Raw genomic sequence first — 27,327 nt, forward strand, 5'->3', positions numbered from 1 at the left:
CTCCTATCACGCCCAGGAATTATTATTAACTGGAGCTGTAAGTTAACTCCTTCTCTGAAAGAGGTGGTGGGGGACAGCCCCCCGTAAAGTCAGAGGTGTAGGTGAGAGCACAAAGTAGTAAAGTAGGCAGGCTCTGCTTTTGGGGGTGGGTGCTTGAGAATTTCCAGGGGGACTCCTGAGGCTCCATCCCGCCTTTGTGTATGTCAAGCCTCCTTCCTCATGACCTTTGCCACGGGCGGAGGTCCTCATGCTGGCTCCCGGCAGTACACTATATATACATATATATACACATACATTTTGTAATACACATATGTATATTGTAATATATGTATGTCATGCCTGTACATATATGCATTATGGTTGTAAATATAATTATATCTTATATGCATAATTGTATATATATAATAAATGCATGACACTTTAGTATAACTATACTGTGCTATGTATTATGCATAAGTACAAATATTGTACATATACATATTAGATGTATATAATACATTGTTACTAATATATATACACTATATGTCTGTATGGTACATACATATAGTATATATGGGCATATATTACATATGTACTTGGTGAAGAGACCAGATATTAGGATGATCTGATGTAGTATTTAAATATCATGGTCTCATCACAAGGAGATGAGCAAATTAACCAAATTCTGTGTCTCAATTTTACCTCATCTGTAAAATAATATTAGTATCTCAAAGAAGAATGGTAAAAACTGGTAGATCCGCTGGAGAAGGGAAAGGCTACCCACTCCAGGATTCTTGGGCTTCCCTTGTGGCTCAGCTGGACAAGAATCCTCCTGCAATGCAGGAGACCTGGGTTCGATCCCAGGGTTGGGAAGATCTCCTGGAGAAGGGAAAGTCTACCCACTCCAGTATTCTGGCCTGGAGAATTCCATGGGCTGTATAGTCCATGGGGTCCCAAAGAGTCTGACAGAACTGAGCAACTTACACTTCACTTCACTCGTGTGAAACGGTTCTAAGTTCTTAGCAGAGTGCTCACTGAATGCGTGTGTTCATTATTATTAGTTCTATGTAAGGATAACTTTAGAATATTTTACTGCTAAACGAACATACCACAGATTGTGGGGAAATGTATATACTCATGCAACCACAACTCAGGCTGACAGCTGGAACTGTAGCTGACACTGAAGCCCTCGTCTATTCCCGGCTGCCCCCCAACCACCCGCCTCCCCCGCAACTCCACCCTGCCCGCCCCGCTGATCCCTTTCCCATATCACGTGTCCTTTTCCCCACAGATGGGGTAAACACCCCTTCTCTTAGATTAATCGCATTCTTTTTAAGCTAAAAATAGAACAGTATTGATTCTCAATTTATAGTGGCAAAAACAAATGTGCAATAAGTGTATGCCCTCTAGAGTGATTGCACTAGAGAGTCATTTTACATCTGAAGCATTGAGTTGAATCTGCATAATTGACTGTGAATTGCAGTGAAACAGCCTAGCTTTGGGGGGGGGTCACATTTATACCTGAATACTGATAGTGATTCACAAGTATTATAGTTTCGGTTGATACAACACCCACACATGCACACACCCCATATATATATGTGCTCATTTGTGCACACAAACACATACGTCATAGTTTCCACAGCATACGGAAGCGTTCTGGTTGTTGCTTGAGTGTAACACTTCACGAATTGTTACGTCTTTTTATGTCTACATTTCTTAACACTTGAATTACAACTGGATCGACAGTGTCAGTACTTAAGCCGATCGATAGACGTGCAGGAAGTCTGGACCAGTTATCAGTCTGTTTTAAGAGTTAAAGAATTTAAGATGTGAAAGAAGAAAAAGTGGACTTTAAATGAAAATGAGACAATCCTAAAAAATGAATGCTATCTTTAGCAAATTCTTTTGAAAAGCATTCAAATGTGAAGTTGGTAAATTTGTACTAACCGCTTATACTTTAAACCTTTAACTTGAAGGAAAAGTGTATATTTCAAATAGCAGCACTGCAGAAAAATATTGTAGTTTGAATATTTAAGCAATAAAACTACTAGTGACGGTTAAAAAAAAACCATGTTCAAAATGCATAGACTTCACAAAATTTCAGGTGAATCTATGTAATCCTAGATGTATTTAAATTAAAATGTTCATTGTTAAATTAAGAATTGTGACAATAATAGTGCATGATTTTTAATTACCAACATACGTTAAATCCTAAATATAAGAGAAATATTATCTGGTAAGAGCAAAAATGGCTACCGCTTAGTAATTATATAATATGAAAATCTAAAGACTGCATGAAATGAAGAGTTAGCTGAATAAAATGTCAACGTGGGACTATTCTTACACTTTTCCTTACTGTTTGTACCTTCCTTTTTATTGGCTATGTGACATACATAATAGAATAGATAATAAGACATGTATATGTGTATTTCATATATACCCTTATATACCTATTGATATATACACGTATGTATGGGAATGTACACACACACACACACACACACCCTGCCTTCCTTCAGAAGTGACCACTGTCTTGAATTCTGAGCTTTTCATTTCTTTGTTTTTTAATAGTATTTTCCTCATCACTTATGTCCCTAAATAATGTTTTATTTAGCTTTGCTTGTTTTTAAGATTCTCAAAGCTATCAACATATATTTATATGGTCTTCTATAGCCATTTTTCCATTAAAATTTGTATTTCTAAGATTGCACCTTTTTGTTTTTTCTTTTGGTGTCCGTTGGTGTAGTTCCTTTTACTGCTGTATGTTATTCCATTGTGAAAAGTACTGTGATTTATTTATCTCTTATTTGATCAGTAAATGTTCAGATTGTCAATTTTTGCTGCTATGAGCACTGTTGCTAGAAACTGCACACGTATCCCTGTGAACAAATACAAGAGCTGCTCTAGGTTAATGCTGCCCGCTTTCCTGATGGCACAGTTAATACTAGCGTTTGTGTAACACCCTTATCCGGCGGCTCTGCGGAGGTGGACGTACCTTTCAGTGGGGTGACGGGCCTCGGGAAGCAGAGGTTCAAAAAATGCAAGCTGATGATAAATTGTTTTTTTTTAAAGTAGACTCTCATGTTTACACTGCCACTGGTGGGATGTTGGAGCTTCTCTTGGCCCACATTGTCTAGACCATCTGGCGTTGTCAGATGTATTAAATCTTGCTGGCCTCCTGTCTGTGAAGTGAAAGTGAAGTCTCTCAGTTGTGTCCCACTCTTTGCAACCACATGGACTGTAGCCCACCAGGCTCCTCCGTCCATGGGATTTTCCAGGCAAGAATACTGGAGTGAGTTGCCATTTCCTTCTCCAGGGGATCTTCCCAACCCAGGGATCAAACCTGGGTCTCCCGTGCCGCAGGCAGACGCTTTAGGGTCTGAGCCACCAGGGAAGCTCTGTAAAATAGTATCTAATAGTAGTGTTAATTTATGCTTTGAGTTTGAGTATCATTTTAAAGTGGTTCTGTGCTGTGAACTCTCTGCTCTGGTTCTGTGTCATTTTTTCCTAGTGTGTTTTCTAACTAATTTGAAAGGAGTTTTTGTTTCTCCTTATTTTTTGTTTTGTTTCCCTTCATTTGAAAAACTAATTGTAAACTGTTCCAGGAATACTTTGCTCATGTTGTTACTTCTCTTCACTTCACCTGTCTTTTGACAGCTCTAAGTTCTTAATTTTAATGTAGTTAAATAATATACATTTATTTGTGTAAATTAGGTACACTGATGAGATATTTTTGTTTCTTGTTTAAGTAAACTGTTTGTACCTCAAAATACTATTTTGTAATTTCTATGTAGTTTTCTTTCTCCATTTCCATATTGTCCTGTCTTTAAATTCTTTTTCTCTTGTTGAGTGTTTACTATCTATAAACAGTGGGCATATTGTTAGGTTTATTTATTTCATTTTCTTTATTTGTTTTATCTATTGAATCCAAGTAAGCTGTCAGCAGGCTACTAACCTGAATGTGGAATTTTTCCTTTTGGCAGATAATTGTGATGACCCTCTGGTGTCTACCTTGTCTCAAGCATCATTCAGCAGTTCTTCCGAGCTCTCCAGCAGTCATGGTCCTGGGTTTGCAAGGCTAAACCGAAGAGATGGTAAGTCTGCTTTTTCTGCTCTGATTGGTTCATGATGAATCTCATTCATTGTTAAGTGATACATTGTGAAAGGAAGTAAATTATAAAAGGAAGTAAATTTGTAAATAAGCAAATGGCAGAAACTGGTGGGTTGTACATGACATTTGGGATTGGTTCTGGAATGGCAAAGGGATGCACCTATTTAAATATCTTGCATCATCGTTTTAGCACCCAAAGAATTGAATTCCCTCAATCTGGTGATTTTTTAAAATGTATCTTATAAAATAAATTTTTCTTTAAAATTTTTATTTTTAATTGAAATATAGTTGATATACTGTACAATTTTAGTTTCAGGTGTACAGTATATTGGTTTGACATTGAAATACACTTTGAAGTGATCACCATGTTAAGTCTAGTAACCAAATATATTACAGTATTATTACCATATTCCCTATGCTGTATATTGTATCCTGTGACTTATTTATTTTATATATGGAATTTCTCTCACCTATATTATTCATTCCCTCAACCTTCCATTCCTTCTGTGGCAACCACCTCTTACTTTTCTGTCTCTATGGGTCTGATTTCATTTTGTTTGTTTTATAGATTCCAGATATAAGTGCAGTCATATAGTTTAGTCTTTGTCTGACTTATTTCACTTAATACCCTCTAGATTCATCTAAGGTATCACAAATGGTAAGATTTCACTTTTTAATGAAAAATAGATATTCCATTGTATACGTATATACTGCATCTTCTTCAGTGATTCATCTACAGAGGACTTTGGTTGTTTCCATTACTTGGCTATTGCAAATAATGCCGCAGTGAACATAGGAGGGCATATATCTTTTTCATGCTTTTATTTTCTTGGGGTAAATACCCAGAAGTGAAGTTGCTGGACTTTATGGTGGCTCTGTTTTTAAATTTTGGAGGAACCTCAATGCTGCACCAGTTAACAATTCCACCAGCAGTGCACCGGGGCTCCCTTTCCTCTGCATCTTCCCTAACATTTGTTACTGATAGTCGTGATGTCGCCTTTTGGATTATAGCCATTCTGACAGGTGTGAGGTATATTTCACTGTGGTTTTTATTTGCATTTCCCTGGTGGTGAGTGATGTTGAGGCATGTTGTGGCTGGGCCCCCACTGTGAGTGAGCTGGCGGGGGGCCTGACCCCCAGCTGGCTGGCTGTGTGACCTGGGGTGCATGCCTGTTGTGGACCCACTGCTGGGTGTTGTTATCATGCGTATGTGCTCAGTTGTGTCTGACTCTTTATGACCCCAGCACTGTATCCCGCCAGGCTCCTCTGTCCATGGGATTTCCCAGGCAAGAATACTGGAGTGGGTTGCCATTTCCTCCTCCAGGGGATCTTCCTGACCCAGGGATTGAACCCTTATCTCTTGCATCTCCTGTATTGGCAGGTGGATTCTTCACCACTGTGCCACCTGAGAAGCCTGGATGGTGGTGCTTCCTGGCACTAGTAGGCTCGGGAGAGGATTCCAAAATGGCACTTGCCACTGCTGGTGTCAGCCCAGGAGAAGGAGATTCCACAAATAGCCATCAGTGTCTCATTACCGAGGGGAGTCTCAACTGCCTCTTGTCTCTGTGGGAGGCTCTGCAAGGGCATTAACCGAGTCTGACCCAGGTGCCTTTCAAATGACTGCCTCTCCACTGGGACTTTGCATATGTGAGACTTTGCACACATCCTTTAAGAGTGCAGTCTGTGTTGTCCATAGCCCTCTGGCTCTTCCAAACATGCTCTGTTCCTTTTCAAAGCTCGACTTCTGGGGCCTCATCTTTTCTGTGCAGGATTCCTGGGCCGAGAGCCCTATATGTGGCTTGGACAGCATGCCCCTTATTGAGGACATCTGTGACTATGATTTCCCTCGTGTTTGTGGGTCACTGATCCTGGGCTGGGGGTCCTGACTAGATTGCATCTCTGTCCTTCTTGCCTGTCTTCTTGTTGCTTTTTCTTTATGCTTTTAGTTATGTAAAATCTTTTCTGCTTGTCTTTAGGTCATTCTCATAGATAGTTAGCTTTCTAAGTAGTTTAATTTTGATGCACACATGGGAGGAGGTGGGTTCAGAGTTTCCCTACTCCTCCATCTTGATCCTAAAATATAGTTTTCTACAACAATATACAATCATTATGTATACAGTAGCCATGAAAATGTAACTGATCCTCTGTTTTAAGATTAGAAGGAAGTTTGCAAGAAGTGATTTTAAAAGTTGCTAATTATATATGAAAGCATTCCCCCTAAGATCAGGAACAAGACAAGGGCGTCCACTTTATTTAAGAGTGTCCTATTATTTAATAGGGTGTCCACTATTATTCAACATAGTTCTAGAAGTCCTAGCTACAGCAATCAGAGAAGAAAAAGAAATTAAAGGAATCCAGATTGGAAAAGAAGAAATAAAGCCCTCATTGCAGATGATATGATACTGTACATAGAAAATCCTAAAGATAGTACCAGAAAATTACTAGAGCTAATCAGTGAATTTAGCAAAATTGCAGGATACAAAAATCAATGCACAGAAATCACTTGCATTTCTATATACTAACAATGAAAAATCAGAAAGAGAAACTAAGGCATCAATCCCATTCACCATTGCAACAAAAAGAATTAAATATCTAGGAAAAAACTTACCTAAGGAGAAAAAAGAACTGTACACAGAAAATAATAAGACACTAATGAAAAAAATCAAAGATGACAGAAACAGATGGAGAGATATTCCATGTTCCTGGGTAGGAAGAATCAATATTGTGGAAATGATGAGACTACCAAGTGCAATCTACAGATTCAGTGTGATCCCTATCAAATTACCAATGACAATTTTCACAGAATTAGAACAAAAAAATTCACAATTCATATGGAAACACAAAAGACCCTGGATAGCCAAAGCAGTCTTGAGAAAGAAGAATGAAACTGGAGGAATCAACCTTCCTGACTTCAGATTATACTACAAAGCTACAGTCATCAAGACAGTATGGTACTGGCACAAAAACAGAAATATAGACCAATGGAACAAGATAGAAATCCCAGAAATAAACCCAGGCACCTTTGGGTACCTTATTTTTGACAAAGGAGGCAAGAATATACAATGGGGCAAAGACAGCCTCTTCAATAAATGGTGCTGGGAGAACTAGAGAGCTACATATAAAAGAATGAAATTAGAACACTTCCTAACAACATACACAAAGATACACTCAAAATGGATTTAAGACCTAAATGAAAGACTAGAAACTATAAACCCTTAGAGGAAAACATAGGCAGAACACTCGATGACATAAAGCAAGATCCTTTATGACCCACCTCTTAGAGTAATGGAAATAAAACCAAAAGTAAACAAGTGGGACCTGATTAAACTTAAAAGCTTTTGCACAGCGAAGGAAACTATAACCAAGGTGAAAAGACAACCCTCAGAATGGGAGAAAATAATAGCAAATGAAACAACTGGCAAAAGATTAATTTCCAAAATATACAAGCAGCTCATTCAACTCAATACCAGAAAAACAAACAACCCAATCAAAAAGTGGGAAAAAGACCTAAACAGACATTTCTCCAAAGAAGACATACAAATGGCTAACAAATACATTAAAAGATGCTCAACATCGCTCATTATTACAGAAATGCAAATCAAAACTATCACCTCACACCAATCAGATATCACCTCACAGTGGTGAGATATGATGTCATACTGGTCAGAATGGCCATCAACAAAAAGTCTACAAACAATAAATGCTGGAGAGGGTGTGGAGAAAAGGGAATGCTCTTGTACTCTTGGTGGGAATGTAAATTGATACAATCACTGTGGAAGATGATATAGAGATTCCTTAAAAAACTGGGAATAAAAGCACCGTATGACCCAGCAATCCCACTCCTAGGCATATACCCTGAGGAAACCAAAGTTGAAAGAGACATATGTATCCCATTGTTCATTGCAGCACTATTCACAATAGCTAGAACATGGAAGCAACCTAGATGTCCATCAACAGATGGATGGATAAAAAAGTTGTGGTACATATACACAATGGAATATCACTCAGCCATAAACAGGAACGCCTTTGAGTCAGTTCTAATGAGGTGGATGAACCTAGAACCTATTATACAGAGTGAAGTAAGTCAGAAAGAGAAAGATAAATATTGCATTCTAATGCATATATATGGAATCTAGAAAAATGGTACTGAAGAATTTATTTACAGGGCAGCAGTAGAGAAACAGACATAGAGAATAGACTTATGGACATGGTGAGAGGGGGGAAGAGAGGGTGAGATGTTGGAAAGAGTAACACGGAAACTTACATTGCCATATGTAAAATAGACAGCCAACGGGAATGTGCTGTATGGCTCAGGAAACTCAAACAGGGGCTCTGTATCAACCTAGAGGGGTGAGATGGGGAGGGAGATGGGAGGGAGGGTCAAAAGGGAGGGGATATATGTGTACCCATGGCATCCGGTCCCATCGCTTCATGGGAAATAGATGGGGAAACAGTGGAAACAGTGTCAGACTTTGTTTTTCTGGGCTCCAAAATCACTGCAGATGGTGACTGCAGCCATGAAATTAAAAGACGCTTACTCCTTGGAAGGAAAGTTATGACCAATCTAGGTAGCATATTCAAAAGCAGAGACATTACTTTGCCAACAAAGGTCCGTCTAGTCAAGGCTATGGTTTTTCCTGTGGTCATGTATGGATGTGAGAGTTGGACTGTGAAGAAGGCTGAGTGCCGAAGAATTGATGCTTTTGAACTGTGGTGCTGGAGAAGACTCTTGAGAGTCCCTTGGACTGCAAGGAGATCCAACCAGTCCATTCTGAAGGAGATCAGCCCTGGGATTTCTTTGGAAGGAATGATGCTAAAGCTGAAACTCCAATACTTTGGCTACCTCATGAGAAGAGTTGACCCATTGGAAAAGACTCTGATGCTGGGAGGGATTGGGGGCAGGAGGAGAAGGGGACGATGGAGGATGAGATGGCTGGATGGCATCACTGACTCGATGGACATGAGTCTGAGTGAACTCCGGGAGTTGGTGATGGACAGGGAGGCCTGGCGTGGTGCGATTCATGGGGTCGCAAAGAGTCGGACACGACTGAGCGACTGATCTGATCTGATGACTGATTCATGTTGAGGTTTGACAGAAAACAACAAAATCTGTAAAGCAATTATCCTTCAATAAAAAAGTTGCTAGTTGTTTAAAAATAGTCACCCCTAAATTTATTTAATTCTCAATGTGAATGACATGGTTTTCTCTTCTGTTGAGGAATGGGAAGTTAATAAGATTTCATGCTCATTTGGGAATACTTAGTTCATATTGTTGACTATCTCTTAGGTAGGTTGTGTTTGATTGCTTCAGTATGTTTCAAGAAAAGTGCATATAATTAAATGGCAACTTACTGTAGAAATAAGGGAATTTCAAAACTCTATGGACTTAAAGACAGAGTATCATTGTTATCCCTTCCTATATACTAAGACAAAACCCATCTGCTCATGCATTCTATGGAAAAAGAATTAGCAATACTAACCAAAAAATACTATTAAGAAGCATAAAAAGACATCAACATCATATATTAGTAAAACTGTGATTCAGTCATTTCTTATTCCCTTCTCACATGCTGTATCAGCCACATCTTTTTTTCAGCTTTTAGTTATTCTACTGAGTATATAGTGAAAGTGAAAGTTGCTCAGTTGTGTCCGACTCTTTGCGACCCCATGGACTAAACAGTCCCTGGAATTCTCCAGCCAGAATACTGGAGTCGGTAGCCTTTCTCTTCTCCAGGGGAATCTTCCTGACCCAGGGATTGAACTGGGGTCTCCTGCATTGCAGGCAGGTTCTTTACCAACTAAGCTATAGGAACCCTATGGGTATATAATGGCTTCTTATATTGTGGGTTTTACAAATTAATTAATTATTATTTATTTTTGGCCACACTGGGTCTTTGTTGCTGCACACAGGCTTTCTCTGGTTGTAGAAAGCGGCATCTCCTCTCTAGCTGCAACGTGTGGGCTGCTCGCTGTGGTGGCTTCTCTCGGTGCAGAGCACAGGCTGCAGAGCACGGGCTCAGTCGTTTCTGTGCACGGGCTTAGCTGCCGCACCGCATGTGGATCTTCCCGGACCAGGGATTGAACATTGTGTGTCCCCTGCATTGGCAGGCGGAGTTTTAACTGCTGGACCACCAGGGAAGCCCTCAGCCACTTCTAAGTTTACTGGTTGGTCTTATTCTTTGTGCTGTTGTTTAATGTTTGAGTATGTTGAACACTGGACAGAACAAATGGATTGTGTGTTTGTGTGTTTTGCTATATGATAAATGTTATAACTACCTAACACTGCAGCGTGAGTTTGAGTTTATTCAAAAGATTTTATCTGATATTATTTGATACATTCTTCTATGTGTGTTTCTTTTTTATTGGGTGCAGTTGCCATAACTTTGTGTGTTTCTTAGTGTGAGACTATCATTGGGGAGTAATAACTGAGATCCTTGTATTACTCAGTTTACAAGGAGAACGTTGTGGGCTTTGAATACTTTTGTGTAGATAATTCTTGCTGTTACTTTTATTTGCCTTATAGTGAAAGTTACTGTCACATTGGACTATTTCTCTTGTTTTCAGTTCTGAATCCCTTACTACAGACAAGTGGGCTTTCCTCGTCACTAAGGCAGCTAGTCCAGATTCTGAGCCAGTGGTCCGTCCTGTGAGAATGCTGCCATCAAAACAGTGACCTTAGAATGAAGTTTCTATCTTGTACTTCTTTTTAAAAGTAAAGCAGTTTAACATTTACCACCACTCCATTTGAGTAATAAAACATTTCATAGGATTGGCCCATGAAAAGAGATGCAAAATTTAATGTAACTACTTATCTTTATTTCATTTGTTGGGGTTCAAGAAATCATACACATTCTCTCTATGTGTGTGTGTGTATATATATACATATATATGATGTGTTATTTGTTGAATCAAATCATATTTTTTCATTAATTTATATACTCATCAGGAATCTCCATCAGTAGGACTCATTTTCATTCTCAATTCGTTTCTATGGCTCTTGGTAAAACACAATATTAAACTTCATGAATCTCATTTGCATGTTAATGAAATAGAGAAACAAAACAGGATCATTTTAATTATCTTTTGCTGGTTGTCAGCCTACTTGATTACATTTTTTCTTTTTTATTTCGTTTTTCTTTTTTTTTCCTATTAATTACATGAAGTGCTCACAAAGGAATGTCAGATTTTGAGTGATTTATTAAAGGCTATATATTATACTAGTATGGCAACACTCCTTGTAGTATTTAAATCAGGCTATGGAAGGGTGTCCAGCTAAGTCGGCAAATAACGTATAAATTAAGTCAGCTAATAAAGATCCTAGTATCCTAGAAACCCAGATGGAGTGACCTCTTTGCTATGGAGTCTGGAAAACTTAGGGCTAAAGAACAGACAAGCAAGAAATGAGAAATCAAGCTCAACAACCCACAGCGTTCCATCTAAGATAAGTAAGAAGTGCTCTGGGTAACACTGTGATAATGACTAGGCCCTGTAATGGGGAAAAGAGATCAGCAAAAGACTACTATTAAATGGAATTATTCCATTTCTACCAGTAGGGAAGAAGAAAAATGTACTTTTATTGAGGTCTGTTAATTTAATTTTGCCACTTAATTCTATTGTGAGTTGAAATGTGTCCTTCAAAAGAATGTGTTCACTTCTTAACCCTGATTCCTATGAATGTGACCTCCTTTAGACTTAGAGTCTTTGTGGATGTAATCAGGATCAGGTCATAATGGACTAGTGCCTGTGCGTGCTCAGTCGTGCCTGACTCTTTGTGACCCCATGGACTGTAGCCCACCAGGCTCCTCTGTCCATGGGATTCTCCAGGCAAGAATACTGGAGTGGGTTGCCATGCCCTTCTCCAGGGATCGAACCAGTATCTCCTGGGTCTTCTGCAGTACAGATGGATTCTTTACCACTGAGCCACCAGGATTAGGCTGAACCCTAAATCGAACGACTTGCGAAGAGTTGGACATGATTTAGCAACTGAACAACAGCAACAAGAATCCAATGACGGGTGTTCTTCTAAAAGAAGAGAGATCTACAGGGACACAGAGACAGAGGGAAGAAGTCCCTGAGAAGACAGAAGCAGAAATTGGGACAACACAGCTGCTGCTGCTGCTGCTGCTGCTGCTAAGTCGCTTCAGTCGTGTCCGACTCTGTGCGACCCCATAAACAGCAGCTCACCAGGCTCCCCCGTCCCTGGGATTCTCCAGGCAAGAACACTGGAGCAGGTTGCCATTTCCTTCTCCAATGCATGAAAGTGAAAAGTGAAAGGGAAGTTGCTCAGTCGTGTCTGACTCTTAGCGACCCCGTGGACTGCAGCCTACCAGGCTCCTCCGTCCATGGGATTCTCCAGGCAAGAGTACTGGAGTGGGGTGCCATTGCCTTCTCCGGACGACATAGCAACAAACCAAGAAATATCAAGTATTGCCAGCAAACTCCAGCGGGGAGGGTTTTTCTTTGAAGCCGGCAGAGGGAGCATGGCCCTGCTGACGCCTGTTTTGGACTTCTAACCTCCAAAGCTGTGAGAGAGTTAATTTTATTCCTTAAAAGCTGTGCAGCTAGTGATACTTCGTTATAGCAGCCTGGGAGGCTGGTACAAGCGCCCTGAGGAGATGATGTCTTCTCCATGTTTCTTTTGCACTGGAAGATGCTTCTCGATTTGAACCTGACAGATTTCACAGCTCAGAGACGTGTGATCCAAACTTAACCCTAAACCACACAAACAAACAAACACTAATCACTACTTTATTGGCTCTGTAATGGAATCTCATCTCTGCCCTTATATACTATTCCCATTGTTACAGTTTCAGTGTAGGTTGAGTTACTAATACATTTGGCACCTGAAAATTTTGCCATCATCAGTGTATGGTTCAGGCGGGTTCTAGTGTGCCATTCAGTGGTCCAAGTGTGTTCTTAGGACAGGATATAAAGAGGTCATATGTATAGAACTGTTTCTGAAGTTGCAAGAGAGTCTAAATGAATGTTGTTATTTTCATGTACTTGGGAAACCTTGGAAATGGGTTATAGCAAACTGACGTGCTTGTCTAAGGCTTCCTGGGTGGCTCAGTGGTCAAGAATCCACCTGCCAGTACAAGAGATCCAGAAGATGTGGGTTTGATTCCTGGATCAGGAAGATCCCCTAGAGGAAATGGCAACCCACTCCAGTATTCCTGTGTGGAAAATCCCATGGACAGAGGAGCCTGGAGGTTACAGTTAATGGGGTCATAAAGAGTCAGACACAACTTAGTGACTGAGCATGCGCTTGTAAAAGCAGTAAATAAAATGACTGTACAGAGCAAAAATAGAATATTTGTATGTGTGAATGTAAACAGGAGTATGTACAGCAGGTTGCCCCCATACGTAACAAATACTGTGAGTTTCCTCTCATCTATTCTGTAAGATCAAAATATTTCCTCTTTTGCTAGAAAGTGGAATATTTGTCTCTATTTTCCCATTGTCTGTTTATCCACAGCTGAACCCTTCTCCTCTAAATGCTTGTAAAGCAGTGCTTTCTTCATGCCTGTAGGGTTTGCTGTTAAAACCAAGCGTCTATCTGTAGAGAAATGAGCATATTTAGTTAGTGGACAGAGGGAACTCTGATTCTGGATGTACCTCTAGTGGGAAAAATGACAACATTCTATACAGAATTATTTGGCAGTTCATACTGCTCTAAATCATTGTGCTTGTTTGCGTGTAACTATTATGCTTGCATTAAAATCCCATAGATAAGTTCCCAAGGTATATCTGGTGCATGTCACTTGCTTGAGGACAGTTGAGGTGAATGCTTCTGGCTGTTAAGCATATTGCATAATATCATTTATAATGCTCACATTTAAAATGAAAATATACTTGATAGCCAATTCCTTATGAGGAAAAGAATGAGAGATGAATTCTGTATGGGACTGAAAAAACTCGAGCCTCAGGAAAGGTGAGTCTCATTGGCCAGGTGGGTGCAGGTCTGAAACGTGCCTGACGGTCCCCAGGATCAGAGCTGGGGCAGGTGAGCCTCATCGACCAAGTGTAGAACATTGACTACATTGAGGACGGTGTGTTCTTGGAGAGGTGGTTAAAGAACAAGAGATGTCAGCAGTTTGTTTGCTTCTGTGTCAACTGCTTCCCGCACACCCGGGATGGATGTGCCTGAGTTAGCCCTTAGCACCGAAGAGTTCCCTGAACTGCAAGGGTCCCGAGTCTCCATGCTGAGTCAGGCTGTAAGTACACAGCTCTGCATTAGCTCTGCCCTGTTTTTCTGTCTTGCCTTAACTGATCTGAGATTAGGAGATGTACAGTTCCTAGTGTTGGGATGAGAGCACTTAGCCCTGACAAACCCCCCCAAGGATTCAGATCCCTGCGCGTCACCCCTGTGGTCACAGGACACAATCTCCTCTCCAGCACACCTGAACCTCAGCCTCCTGCTCTGCTTCTCTGCTTTATACTTGCGGGGGGTCACAACATTTTAGGTGAGGGATGAACACTTAAGTGTTACTTATCTGGATTGATTCACTGTTCCTGGGTTTAAATCATTACTACTTCTTACTTTTTTTTTTTTTAAAGATGGAAGAGATATTTAATCTCTATGCTTAAACTCTCTAGTTTTCTTCTGGAAGAATAGGGATAATACTGAAATGGTTTTGGGTTTATTGAAAATGATCACAGTGCTGTGGTGTGGCCACAAGAATTACTAAAGTATGGTCCCAAGAGAATTTGAACAGTTTCAGAGCATGTCCTGCCAATTAACCTCACTTCAGCAACCCTCACGGGACCAGATATATACATGAACTGTTATAAAGGTAATCTCAGAAAACTCAGGCTTCCACAAAACCTCTGGCGAAAGAGTATTTTTATTCTTGATTAATTCTAGAACAGAGCAGGGTCAAAGAATTACATTTTATGTGTTCATTATTAGCTTGAAGTAAAGATAAAATGTTCTCATACATCCTTAGTCAAAATCTGTGAACTAGGGTATTCTGGTGGTTTTATTTAAAATATTTAGCAACTGGAAGTTGGTTTAAGAAGTTAAAATAACACTAACATTTTGATAAAGGTTTGGAAAATGAAATTCTAGATCAGTTTTATGGTCACTGGTGTGTCATGTATTTATATAGATTGTGTTTTGTGTACTGGCTTTGAGAAGGTGAAATAAAGATGAGTGAATATTTACATCTAATTTATTGATAAGCCTATGTCCTCTATTCATTAAAGAATCAGAGGGTTTGCTGTCATGTCTGGGATTAATATGCAGTCACTTCCGTTCTCTCAGTTCATTTGATTTACCACCGGAGTTGATTGTCCTCCTGACCACTTGGCTCTTCCTTACTTTGAGTGTCTCTCTGTTCTGACCCTTACTCAGGAACATGCTCTACTATCTTCCGATCTCTGGCCAGGGTCCTGATACTCCCTCCATCTTACCCTTTGTTGTCCTGGTCTGTCCTGTAGCACAGTTTCTTCAGCTCTAAATCGGTCTGATGATGCAATCCCAGTGAGTGTGCCACGTTCCTAAGTAATTTACAGAGATAAAAAATGCTGGTTTTGGAATCACAAAAAGTAGGTTATCATACTAAACTGTGAGTGCCCTTGGGAAAATGATATATTCTCTCTTTTTTCCCTGTAAATGTATGGAGTCAAATTTGGGGATCTCTAAATCCAGTGGCAATGTACTTTTTTTATTTGTAATATTCTGTAGGCTATGTCTCTTTTCCTTTTAACTCACTCTAATAATGGAGATCTTCAAAGCATGTGAGTGAGTGACTTTGATGGCTTTTCAATAAAAAGGTAAGGGCAGAATCTTAAGGGAGACTGTCCTTCCAAGTCCCCTCAATTAGAAGACACAGAATGTGCCTGGCTTAGGAGGTAGTCTTCAACTGTTATAAAATATAGGAATTCAAGTGATAAATATGAGTCTATTGTAATTGACATAGTGGGCTTCCCTTGTAGCTCACTCGGTAAAGAATCTGCCTGCAGCAGGAGACCCGGGTTCAATCCCTGGGTTGGGAAGATCCCGTGGAGAAAGAAATGGCAACCCACTCCAGTATCCTTGCCTGGAAAATTTCATGGACAGAGGAGCCTGGTGGGCTGCAGTCCATGGGGTCTCAAAGAGTTGGGCACGACTGAGTGACTAACGCTTATTGTAATTGACACAGGGGCTCAAATTTAGTCACTTAAAATGCATCCATAAAGTTAAAAATTATTATTAATATATAAAATACACTTCTTTGTGTATATCTAATATTCTTCACTCTGTAGAGGAGGAAAATTTCACATGTTGGTACAGTGAAATAATAGTGGGTGGTGTTTGGTTGAGTTCTCCCAAAATTACACCCTGGACCAATGGTTGAGGTGCCAGTGGTTTATTAGGGGATGGTTCCCAGGAGAAAACAGCGAGGGAGTGTAGGAAGCACAATAGGAGGGAGGAGAGCACAGTTTCAAGTGAAGTCCCACACACAGCCTAATCTCCCAGGAAACTCTGGGTGGTGAAGTTTTACCTAAGGCTTTGTCTTACCTCCCATTAAGGGAACTGAGGCTAGCAAGGTGGCTGGCAGTGTAAATAATTTAGAATAGCTAGTGTCTAAGCACTAGCTTTAGACAGTATAATCAAATGCAATAAACTAGCTGGCTTAAACAATAGACATTTTTTTCTCACGGTCTGGAAGCTGAAAAGTCCAAGATCAAGGTGTCAGCAGATTCTGTTCCTTGTTAGTAGCTCGCAGCAGCCACTTCCCTGCTGTGTGCTCACATGGCCTCTCCTTGGTGCTTGCGTATTTGGGGAGGGAGAGAAAGAGCTCTCTGTCTTCCTTATAAGGTGACTAATCCCATCATGGGGGTCCCACTCTAAAGACCTCATCTAAATCTAACTGCCTCCGAAAGGTGATACCAAATATCATCACACCGGGTGGGGGGCGGGTTATGGCTTCAACATATGAGTCTGGGGGCAGGGTGGGTCACAGCCCTTAAAAGCTGCATTTCTATAAACCAGTGAACCAACTACAAAGTGTTAACTGCTTGGTGATATCTGAGGGAAACCAAGATAGCCAAGCCTTCAGGGTCAAAGATCCTGGAGAGAAAAGAAATACCATATAGTGAGCCTGACATTTTCAGCACCAAATAACAGAGCTTCAAAACATAAAAAACTGGACAGAAATAATAGGTGAAAAAAAAAATGAAACACCAAACATAGTGAGAGGTTTTTAATCTCTCTCTTTCTTGGTAGCTTATATAGGAAATATGCAAAAGACCAGTGGAAATACAGATTTTAACAACAAAGTTAACAAATTTGACAGAATATTTATGCATGTAATTTATATTTACATAATAGGTAGCATATATAAACCTCTACCTCCAACAACTGCAAAATATACATTCTTATCCAGAGTACCTAGAATATTTACTTAAATTTATTCTGGGTCATAAAAAATGCTTCAGCAAATCTCAAAGGATTTAAATCATGCAGGGTAGGTGCCCTGGGTACAGTTGAATTAATCTAGAAATCAATAATTAAAAAATACTTAAAAACCCAGAAAGGTGTGGAATTTAATTAATACGCTTCTCAAAAAGAAATCTCAATGGAAATGAGAGAACACTTAAACTCAATGGTAACAAAATACCATAGGTCAGAATTGTGAGGTGCAACTTAGGTCAAATTGATAGCCTTAATTGCACATATTAAAGAAGAAGGAAAGCTAAATATTTATGATCCACCCATTGCTTACTTCTTTAGTTTCTCAAGAAATTAGAAAAAGAACAACAGATTAAGCCCAAAGTAAGGAAAAGAAAAGGAATAAAAGTACATTAATTAATGAAATATAAAATATGTAGTATATGTAGTATAGACAAAACCATAATAAGAGGATATTTTAACAAGTGTCCTGCTAATAATTGTGAAAACTTAAATGAACTGAAAAAATTATTTGAAAACCACAACCTGAAAAATTGTCCCCAAGAAATAAAATATTTCTCTGTCAGATAAAGATAGTAAATCCATAATGCACACACTCCAACAGAGAAAACTTCAGGCTAAAATGAATTCATGTGTGAATTCTTCCAGACACTTTTAAGGAAGCTACAACTCTAATCTTGCACATTCTCTTCCAGAGGACAGAAAAAAAAAAAAGTACTCCCCAACTCATTCTATGAGAGCAGCATAACCTTGATACCAAGCCACGTCAAGGACAAACAGGGAAGAAAAATTAAAAGCCACTCTCTCTCATGAATATAAATGTGAAATGCTATAAACAAAATATTAGCATACATGTGTGAAGGGGGCTTGGCTTCAGCGTGAGAATGCACCTTCTCAGCTGGAGTGCACGTGTGTTCTGAGAGCATGGTGGGCTGCACAACCAGAAAAATAGTGAAAGCAGGGCCTGGAGCTCTCTTGTCTGATCCATGCATAAGTATCTTGAGCATCTTACCTAGGAGAGGATGGAGTGGAAATGTGACAATAGCTAGCAATAGGAAGCCATCTTTTTTTCTTTTTGAAAACAAATTTTAATTGGAGGATAATTGCTTTACATTATTGTGTTGGTTTCGGTCGTACAGCAATGTGAATCAGCCAAACATATATGCCCTCCTTCTTGAACCTCCCTCCCGTTGCCCCCGCCCCATCCCACCCCTCTATGCTGTCACAGAGCACGGGGCAGAGCTCCCTGTGTTATATAGCAACTTCCCACTAGCTCTGTTTTACACATGGAAAGCCATAGTTTGTTCACTTATATTAGGGACTATCATAATTAAAGATGTGCTGTTTTATATTGGACATCTCCTGGACAACACTTAACATCTTTTCAGCTCCACCTCCTTCTGCAACTGGGACCAAGTTCAGCTTCCCACAGGTATAACAGTTCCTCTTGTAGTTCCACTGACCTGTCACTTCCTGCCCTGTGGCTCCCCTGATGCTGGGGAGGGTCAGCTCCCAGGGAACCAGTTCAGTTCAGTCGCTCAGTCGTGTCCGACACTTTGCGACCCCATGAATCACAGCACGCCAGGCCTCCCTGTCCATCACCAACTCCCGGAGTTTACCCAAACTCATGTCTGTCGAGTCGGTGATGCTATCCAGCCATCTCATCCTCTGTTCTCCCCTTTTCCTCCTGCCCCCAATCTCTCCCAGTATCAGGGTCTTTTCCAATAAATCAACTCTTCGCATGAGGTGGCCAAAGTATTGGAGTTTCAGCTTCAGCATCAGTCCTTCCAATGAACACCCAGGGCTGATCTCCTTCAGAATGCACTGGTTGGATCTCCTTGCAGTCCAAGGGACTCTCAAGAGTCTTCTCCAACACCACAGTTCAAAAGCATCAATTCTCTGGCACTCAGCTTTCTTCACAGTCCAACTTTCACATCCATACATGACCACTGGAAAAACCATAGCCTTGACTAGATGGACCTTTGTTGGCAAAGTAATGTCTCTGCTTTTGATTATGCTATCTAGGTTGGTCATAACTTTTCTTCCAGGGAGTAAGCGTCTTTTAATTTCATGGCTGCAATCACCATCTGAAGTGGTTTTTCTGCTCCTGCTCCTGCTAAGTCACTTCAGTGGTGTCCGACTCTGTGCGACCACATAGACAGCAGCCCACCAGGCTCCCCCGTCCCTGGGATTCTCCAGGCAAGAACACTGGAGTGGGTTGCCATTGCATGAAAGTGAAAAGTGAAAGTGAAGTTGCTCAGTCGTGTCCGACTCTTAGCGACCCCATGGACTGCAGCCTACTAGGCTCCTCTGCCCATGGAATTTTCCAGGCAAGAGTACTGGAGTGGGGTGCCATTGCCTTCTCCCGAAGGGGTTTTGGAGCCCCCCAAAATAAAGTCTGACACTGTTTCCACTGTTTCCCCATCTATTTCCCATGAAGTGATGGGACCAGATGCCATGATCTTAGTTTTCTGAATGTTGAGCTTTAAGCCCACTTTTTCACTCTCCTCTTTCACTTTCATCAAAAGGCTTTTTAGTTCTTCACTTTCTGCCATAAGGGTGGTGTCATCTGCATATCTGAGGTTATTGATTATTTCTCCCGGCAATCTTTATTCCAGCTTGTGCTTCTTCCAGCCCGGTGTTTCTCATGATGTACTCTGCATAGAAGTTAAATAAGCAGGGTAACAATAACCAGTGGGCACTGTAAATCCTGATGCAGGGCTCTGGGCACTGTTGCCTGCCTGTGAGACTGACCTTGACCGACAGAGGAGGAGACCTGAGGGGTGAAATCTTCCACCTTTGTCCTCAGGGTGGAAAGTTCTGAGCTGTGTCTCCTCAAAAGACTGCTTGGAAAAACGCCAATCTTTTCATTTTATCCATACATTCTTTTCGTGATTTTGTTATTACCTGTCTGTGTTTTCTTGTATCTCTTTGAACTTCCTTAAGATGATTATTTTGAGTTCTTTGTTAGATGGGAGACCTTTATTTCTTTGGGGTCAGTTCAGTTCAGTCGCTCCGTCGTGTCCGACTCTTTGCGACCCCGTGAATCGCAGCACGCCAGGCCTCCCTGTCCATCACCAACTCCCGGAGTTCACTCAGTTTATTAGTGTCTTTTGGTGGTCTCACGTTTGCCTGCTTTTTTGGGGTCTATGTAGCCTTGCACTGGTGTCTGTGCAGTTGAAGGAGCATCACTGGGCAGATTCCTGGGCAGGCAGGCTGGTCCCAGCCTGTCTGAGAGGGACCGAGCTGAATCAAGGGCCACTTCCCGGTGGGCGTGCCTCCCTCCGCGTCCCTGAGTGGGCGGGGCTGTTCCCTGTCTGCTTCGCCGCCGAGCGACCATTCAGTCAGACTGAGGGGGCAGGGACCTCGCCAGACCGCAGCTGACCGCAGCTGCGAGGGCCTGGGGCCAGCTCACGGGGCTGCTTCACGATCTGCAGCCACCCTGAGGGCGACTAGCTTGCTGTCGGGCGCGGTGGGTGTATCTCCTGCCAGACCTCCCCCACCGCAGCTTGGAGTGCGGCGCTGAGCTACAAGGACTGTTTGAGAGTCTCCTTTTGGGTTAGAATCGGTGGGCCCCCCTCCAGGGACATCGTCAGCAAGTCTCCTGGTGGGTCCCTGGGCCCTGGGCCTGCCGCTGGATCCCAGAGCTCCCACCCAGGCGCTTCTGTCCATGGAGGGCTGCTGGATTGTTGTTGCTAAGCGGGTGTATGTGAGTGAGAGACTTCCTATTCTGCCGTCTTACCGACGACGTCACTTCATATGTTAGGCCTCTGTCTGTCTAATAGTTCTGTAAATAAAAATATGCTCCCGTAAATTGTCTCATTTGATTTTTCACTGTACCCTGAAGCCTGCCCTGCAGATGTAATTCCACAAGAAAAGAGGTAGAAGAATTACACGAATTTAGGACTTCTCTGTTTCTTCTCAAATACAACTTTATATCAGAGATATTCTCCCTCAGTGGGAACTGTTAGGTCCTTACAGATCTAAGTTTAAGTCGAAAGCTAGCCTAAGATCCAGTGGTTTGATATTTGTTGTTTTTCTCCTATCTGGATACTAAAACAGAGAAGAAAAGGGGCACATACACAATTGAAGTATAATTGGCTGTATAAAATAGAACTGACTTAATAGACTATACAACAATATCTTGACTGTATAAAAATGAAAAGCAAGATCAGAGACTCCGTGCCAAAATGAGAATGTTTATGTGGGTTTTTACAAAGCCTCATCTTTGACCTTGGCACTGTGTGTGCCCTCCCTGAGCAAGCTGGTTCACTGCCAGGGCCTCAAGAGGAGGCCTGTGCAGACACCTCCCACATTTGTGCTGGAGGAGAAACATGTCTGACAATCTCCCATCTTGTATTTTCAATTGCTTGCTGGAATTTTCCAACTGCCTGCTAGAAGGCTTGTCTTCCCCAAAAAGCTCGACATAAGACTTGTTAAATATATCACCTCTAAACCAGCTTCTACTTGTAATTATTTTTCTTTTCTGGTTCCTGATGGTTATCTTAATCACCATGGCTTAACATTCTTAGAATCATCTTTTATTTCTCCCTCGATCCCTTCTCCTGAATTTGATAAATTCTTTCTCATACTCTTTTTTGGGGAGAGGGGTTTCCATTGCTACTACCCTAAAGCAGTTTTTGGATTTCTAGCCAAGGTTATTTTAATAACCATTCTATTTTGAAGTCATGTACCTTTGAGGCTTTCCTCAATAAAAAATAAAATTTAAAGCAGTGTCATGACCTTGTTTTTTGCCTGCTTAAGATTTTCAACCTCCTTGCATGTATAGGTATTTCTGAATATACTTTCCAAAGTCTAGCTAATATTCTGAGCGATTGAGCAGATAATTTGGTAGTTTCAAGGAAAGAAGAATAAAAAATGCTTATAAACTTTTCACAAGTTAAACTGTAAGATTTTGTGAATTGTCTACAACTCACAGAGTGCAGACATACTTCATTTTATTGTGCTTTGAAGATACTGTGTTTCTACAGATTTAAGGTTTGTGGCAGCTCTGTGTCAGCCAAGTCTATTGTTACCATTTTTTCAAGAACGTTTGCTCACCTTGTGTTTCTGTGTCACATTTTGGTAGTTCTCACAATATTGCTAACTTTTGTGTTATTATTTTAATTGGTATGGAGATTTGTGGTTAGTGATCTTGATGTTAGTACTATGACTCAGTGAAGACTCAGTGACATTTATTTTTTAGTGATAAAGCTTTTTTAAATTAAATATGTATATGTTAAAAGAGATGCTCTCGCATACTTAGTAGATCAAGTATAGTATAAGCATAACTTTTATATGCACTGGGAAACCAGAAAATTTGTTTGACTCATTTTACTGTGATATTTGCTTTATTGTGGTGGTCTTTATTCCCCAGTATCTCTGAGGCATGCCTGGATAGTTTCTCTTACCTACCCTATCTTTGCTTAATTTATGTGTTATTACTTATATTTCTTCTACAAATAAAATAAATTTACAATATCATAAATACAGGGCTTCCTTGGTGGCTCAGATGGTAAAGAATCTGCCTACAATGCAGGAGATCATGGTTTGATCCCTGGGTTGGGAAGATCCTCTGGAGAAGGGAATGCCTACACACTCCAGTATTCTTGCCTGGAGAATTCTATGGACAGAGGATGAGGAGTGATCATGACTTTAGTACAAAGATTAAATCATAGAAGCTGGGATATGTGAATATTTGAGTATGGTGATTTCATATAAGCATCTAAATCAGACAAGCACTAGGTGGACATTGGACTTACTAGACAAAGATTTTAAATTGTCTTTCAAATATGCTCAAAGAGTCAAAGGAAATAAGGAGAATGAAATCTCAACACATAGAGAACGTGGATTGTAAAGCAAATCTAATTTAGTGTCTTCTAATGTGAGTGTTATGGATTTTTTCTGCAATAGAGGAAAACAGAAGATGTACATCAAAGTTGCATTTCCAATAGCAAAAACCCATCTCATTATTAGTATTATGCTCATGGAGCAAAATAGAATAAAGTGTTCACAGAATTTCTCTCTCTCAGAAAGACACTATCGCAAGCAGTATTTTTCGGTGGTCCTGGATATGGAGTAAACACTATGAGAACATGCTAATAGACCCCTGCTTTCTTCACTGGTACAACTGCTTTGACTTCTGAGTTTTCATCTTCCTTCTACTTGTATGAAAGTGAAGGACTCGACCCTTTGAATCTGGTTAGCCGTGGTGATCCACAAGTGTAGGAGACAGCGTTGATCCTTGTGCTCTGGATCATCTGATGCACATTGCAGGTTGGAAGATGCCCTGGAGCTGGACTGAGGTGGCACTGGGTGGACACAAGAAGCCTTGTTCACAGAGGAGAGTGTGCTGACAGTAACATGTCTCAATGTGACAGTTTTACCAAACTGACGTCACTAGGAAGTGTGGGAGTTGGGGGGGGGTATCTTTATTGTGTTGTGCAAAAAAGTGAGCAATACTTTGTGCTTTTTTCTGCATGAAAGTAAACTGGTTCATGTTGGCAAACGTGAGCACATAAGTTCCGGTAATGAAGAATGAAATAAAAAGCATTTTTAATGACAATAATAACTGCTTCAGTGGCTGTTTCTCTCTGTGAGGTGATATGGGGGTGGAAATAGACATGACCTGTCCATTGGTCCTTCGTCTCCCCGTCCAGCTCAGAGAGGCACATGCCACCCACAGCCTAAGGGAAAGAAACAAATTTAAGTGGGTACCCTTTAGATCTAAAATAGAAACAATTTGAAAGGGGAAATGGCCAGCCTAAAGGAATCCCTTTTCCCCATACCCCACAGAGGGAAGAGACATGAGGAAGTAAGTCTGAAGGATCATATTCTATGATATCTTGTCCTCAAACTAAGTTCACAGTAGGAAGCTTGACAGAACCCTTCATTCACACTCAGGTGTCTGAATGTGAAAGGGTGCTCAGAGTGGGTGCTTGAAGGGGAGACTGCCTGCCCCAAGAGGAGTCACTGGATCACCCTGCTGCTGCACTGCAGAGCTGGCGGTCTGACAGTCCCCACATCAGCCCCGGGTGGCATGTGAGGGGAGCCAAGAATGGATGTGGAAATTACGGCATGAAGCAGTGGGTGTGGGCAAAGGTCATACCAGGGGTGGGAGGAAGAACATCACAATGTCGTGACAAGGCACGTCCCGACCAACCTGCAACAGATCAACTTGGAGCAGAGTGGAGTGGCTTACGGACCACACAAGACAAGAGTGGTCCCCATCTTCACTGCCCCCAGGGTGGGCAGGAAGGGGGGCAGATCCCTGAGAGCATTTCGAAGCTGAAAGTGACAGAAATAAAATCCTGAATTGACAGAAATCCATAAACTGGACCGAGTTCCTCTGAAATGATTAGATTGATTTTCTGCATTGGACAGAATAGGAACTCAAGAGAGAAAATTAGATTGAGTTAGGAAAAAAAAATGCATTTTTCATACCTGAGGCTACAACTGAGAAATTCATAACTGCAATATGATTCCAACTGCTTTGCTCAAGTAGCTTATCTGAGATATGGTCAGTAACCTGCCAGCTTGTGAGAGCAGGTCTTTTCAGCTCAGCACTGTCAAGTTGGGACCTTGAAATCTGCCATGGAGGCCTTTACACCACAGGAAGTGACAGATGCTGTGAAGCAGGAGTCCTACATACTACTTACTTGGACGTACCTCTCATCAGACAAGATGTAATGATGTCAGAGGAAAAGATACAAGAATTTCTTTTAAGAATTGGACTGTGAACCAAAACAGTTTGACATGCTCCTAGTGCTTAATTGTTTGTTGCTTTAAAAAAGAACCTATAAATATGTAGTTTGTATTTTCACAATGTATTATTAATACATCTGGTTTTCCTCAGTCACATATAAATTAAGATTTTTTTAATTTAGTAAACATCAAGAATGACAGTTAAACCAACTCACTGCAGAAGCTGCCTGTGCAGACCAAACTATCCACCTGGCTGGGCATAGGTTGGTAAAAAGATTGCAAATACCATCTTCTTATAAAAGAATATGAAGAACCATGCATATTATTAGTGATCTTAAAATACTGTTTATTCTGTACATTTACAATTGTGGATGGTCTCTATTTATTAAGTTATCTAAAATCGGTGATCCACCTGTGTACCAAACACAGCACACACACTGTTTGTCCGATGCTGAGAACTGAGTTTGACTGCTGTTTTCCTAGCTTTGAATGAAAGGTTGTCTGCAGTCTGGTTCCCCTCTTCCCCTCTCTCTTGCTGTAATGGCCGCGGCCCTTTCACGTCCCCTCACCCACTTCAGTTCAGTTCCTGCCGTCCCGAGAAACGTGCCTCGCCTCTGTCCTCACAGTATTCCTCCCCTCTGAAGGCACCAACCCTTCATTCTGCCTTTCAAAGTCCCACCCCCAAACCTGAATGAAATGTTCATATTTCTGCTTCCCTAATCACTCAGCCAGCCCTCACTGTGTCCTGAACTTCCTCGTATAACGCGTATCATCTGCTGATGTGTCATCTTTCATAAAAGATAAAGCTCGTGACGGTGGCAGCCACGTCATAAGTGCTGATGAAGAGGCTCTGAAGTGGAACTGTGTTTAGGGCTGTGCCTGATTTACTGCAGCTCTGTGACCTTTCACAAGTGACTCTACCTCCCCTTGCCTCAGTCTCTTCACGTCTAAAATGGGAAAAATCGTAATTTCTATCACTAAGGCTTATTGTGAGAACGAATAAGTCAGAACAATGAAGTACTTAGTGTGTTGTAGAATATATAGGCAATTTTTATTCATAGCTGGCAGCTCCAGAATCATCCTTAGCATTTCTTTTTTTTTTAATTGAAGTACAGTTGATTTACAATTTTGAGTTAGTTTCAGCTGTACAGCAAGTGATTCTGATATAAGTTATTGTAAGATATTGAGCATAGTTCTGTGTGCTGTACAGTAAATCCTTATTGTTTATCTATTTTATATAAAGTAGTGTGTATCTGTTTATCCCTACTCTTTTTTATCATTTATTTATTTGTGACTGTGCTGAGTCTGCCTTGCTGCGCGGGCTTTTCTCTAGCTGCCGCAGCGGGGGCTGCTCTCTAGCTGTGGCGCGTGGACTTACGCGGTGACTTCTCTTGCTGCGGAACTTGGGCTCTAGGGTGCGCGGGCTTCTGTAGTTGCAGCACATGGGCTCAGGAGTTGCGGCTCTGGGCTCTAGATCACAGACTCAACAGTTGTGGTACATGGGCTTGGTTGTTCAGCGGTATATGGGATCTTCCTGGATCAGGAATCAAACTCGTGTTTCCTGCTGGCAGATTCTTTACCACTGAGCAATTAGGGAGGCCCATATTCCACACTCTTAATTTATCCCTCCCCATCCCCTCTTTCCCCTTTGGTAACTGTAAGTTTGTTTGCTATGTCTGTGAATCTGTTTCTGTTTAGTCAGTGAATCCATTTGTATTGTTTTTTAGATTCTACATGTATGTGATATCATATAGTACTTGTCTTTCTGACTTCATTTACTATGACATTTTCTAGGTCAGTCAATGTTGCTGCAAATGCAGTATTTCATTCTTTTTATGGCTGAGTATTATTACTGTGTGAGTGTGTGTGTGTGTGTGTGTGTACACCACATCTTTATTCATTCATCTGTCAGTGGACACTTACGCTGCTTCCGTATCTTGGCGGTTATAAACAGTGCTGCTATGAACACTGGGGTGTATTTATATGTTTTTGAAGAGTTTTCGTCTCTTCTGGATATACCTGGCATTTCTTTTGATTATATATGTGCTGATGGATATGTTGATCACATTTTGGTTCAGGTTTTTGGCATGTATGTTATGGATATTAATGATAGTGATTAGAATGATATTGATAA

At 41.0% G+C, this 27,327-nt stretch overlaps 1 protein-coding gene across 2 annotated transcripts in view; it reads left to right on the forward strand.

Annotated features, from left to right (window-relative positions):
• Positions 1-27,327, forward strand: part of CNTNAP4 (contactin associated protein family member 4) — a 286,323-nt gene that overhangs the window by 39,320 nt on the left and 219,676 nt on the right. For both annotated transcript variants that reach the window (XM_070770350.1, XM_070770351.1), the window contains exon 2: positions 3,966-4,076. In XM_070770350.1, the coding sequence (XP_070626451.1) occupies positions 3,966-4,076 (111 nt within the window). The remainder of the gene's footprint in view (positions 1-3,965; positions 4,077-27,327) is intronic.

Source organism: Bos indicus, chromosome 18 (assembly GCF_029378745.1).
Source record: "Bos indicus isolate NIAB-ARS_2022 breed Sahiwal x Tharparkar chromosome 18, NIAB-ARS_B.indTharparkar_mat_pri_1.0, whole genome shotgun sequence".
In the NCBI taxonomy this organism is placed as follows: domain Eukaryota; kingdom Metazoa; phylum Chordata; class Mammalia; order Artiodactyla; family Bovidae; genus Bos; species Bos indicus.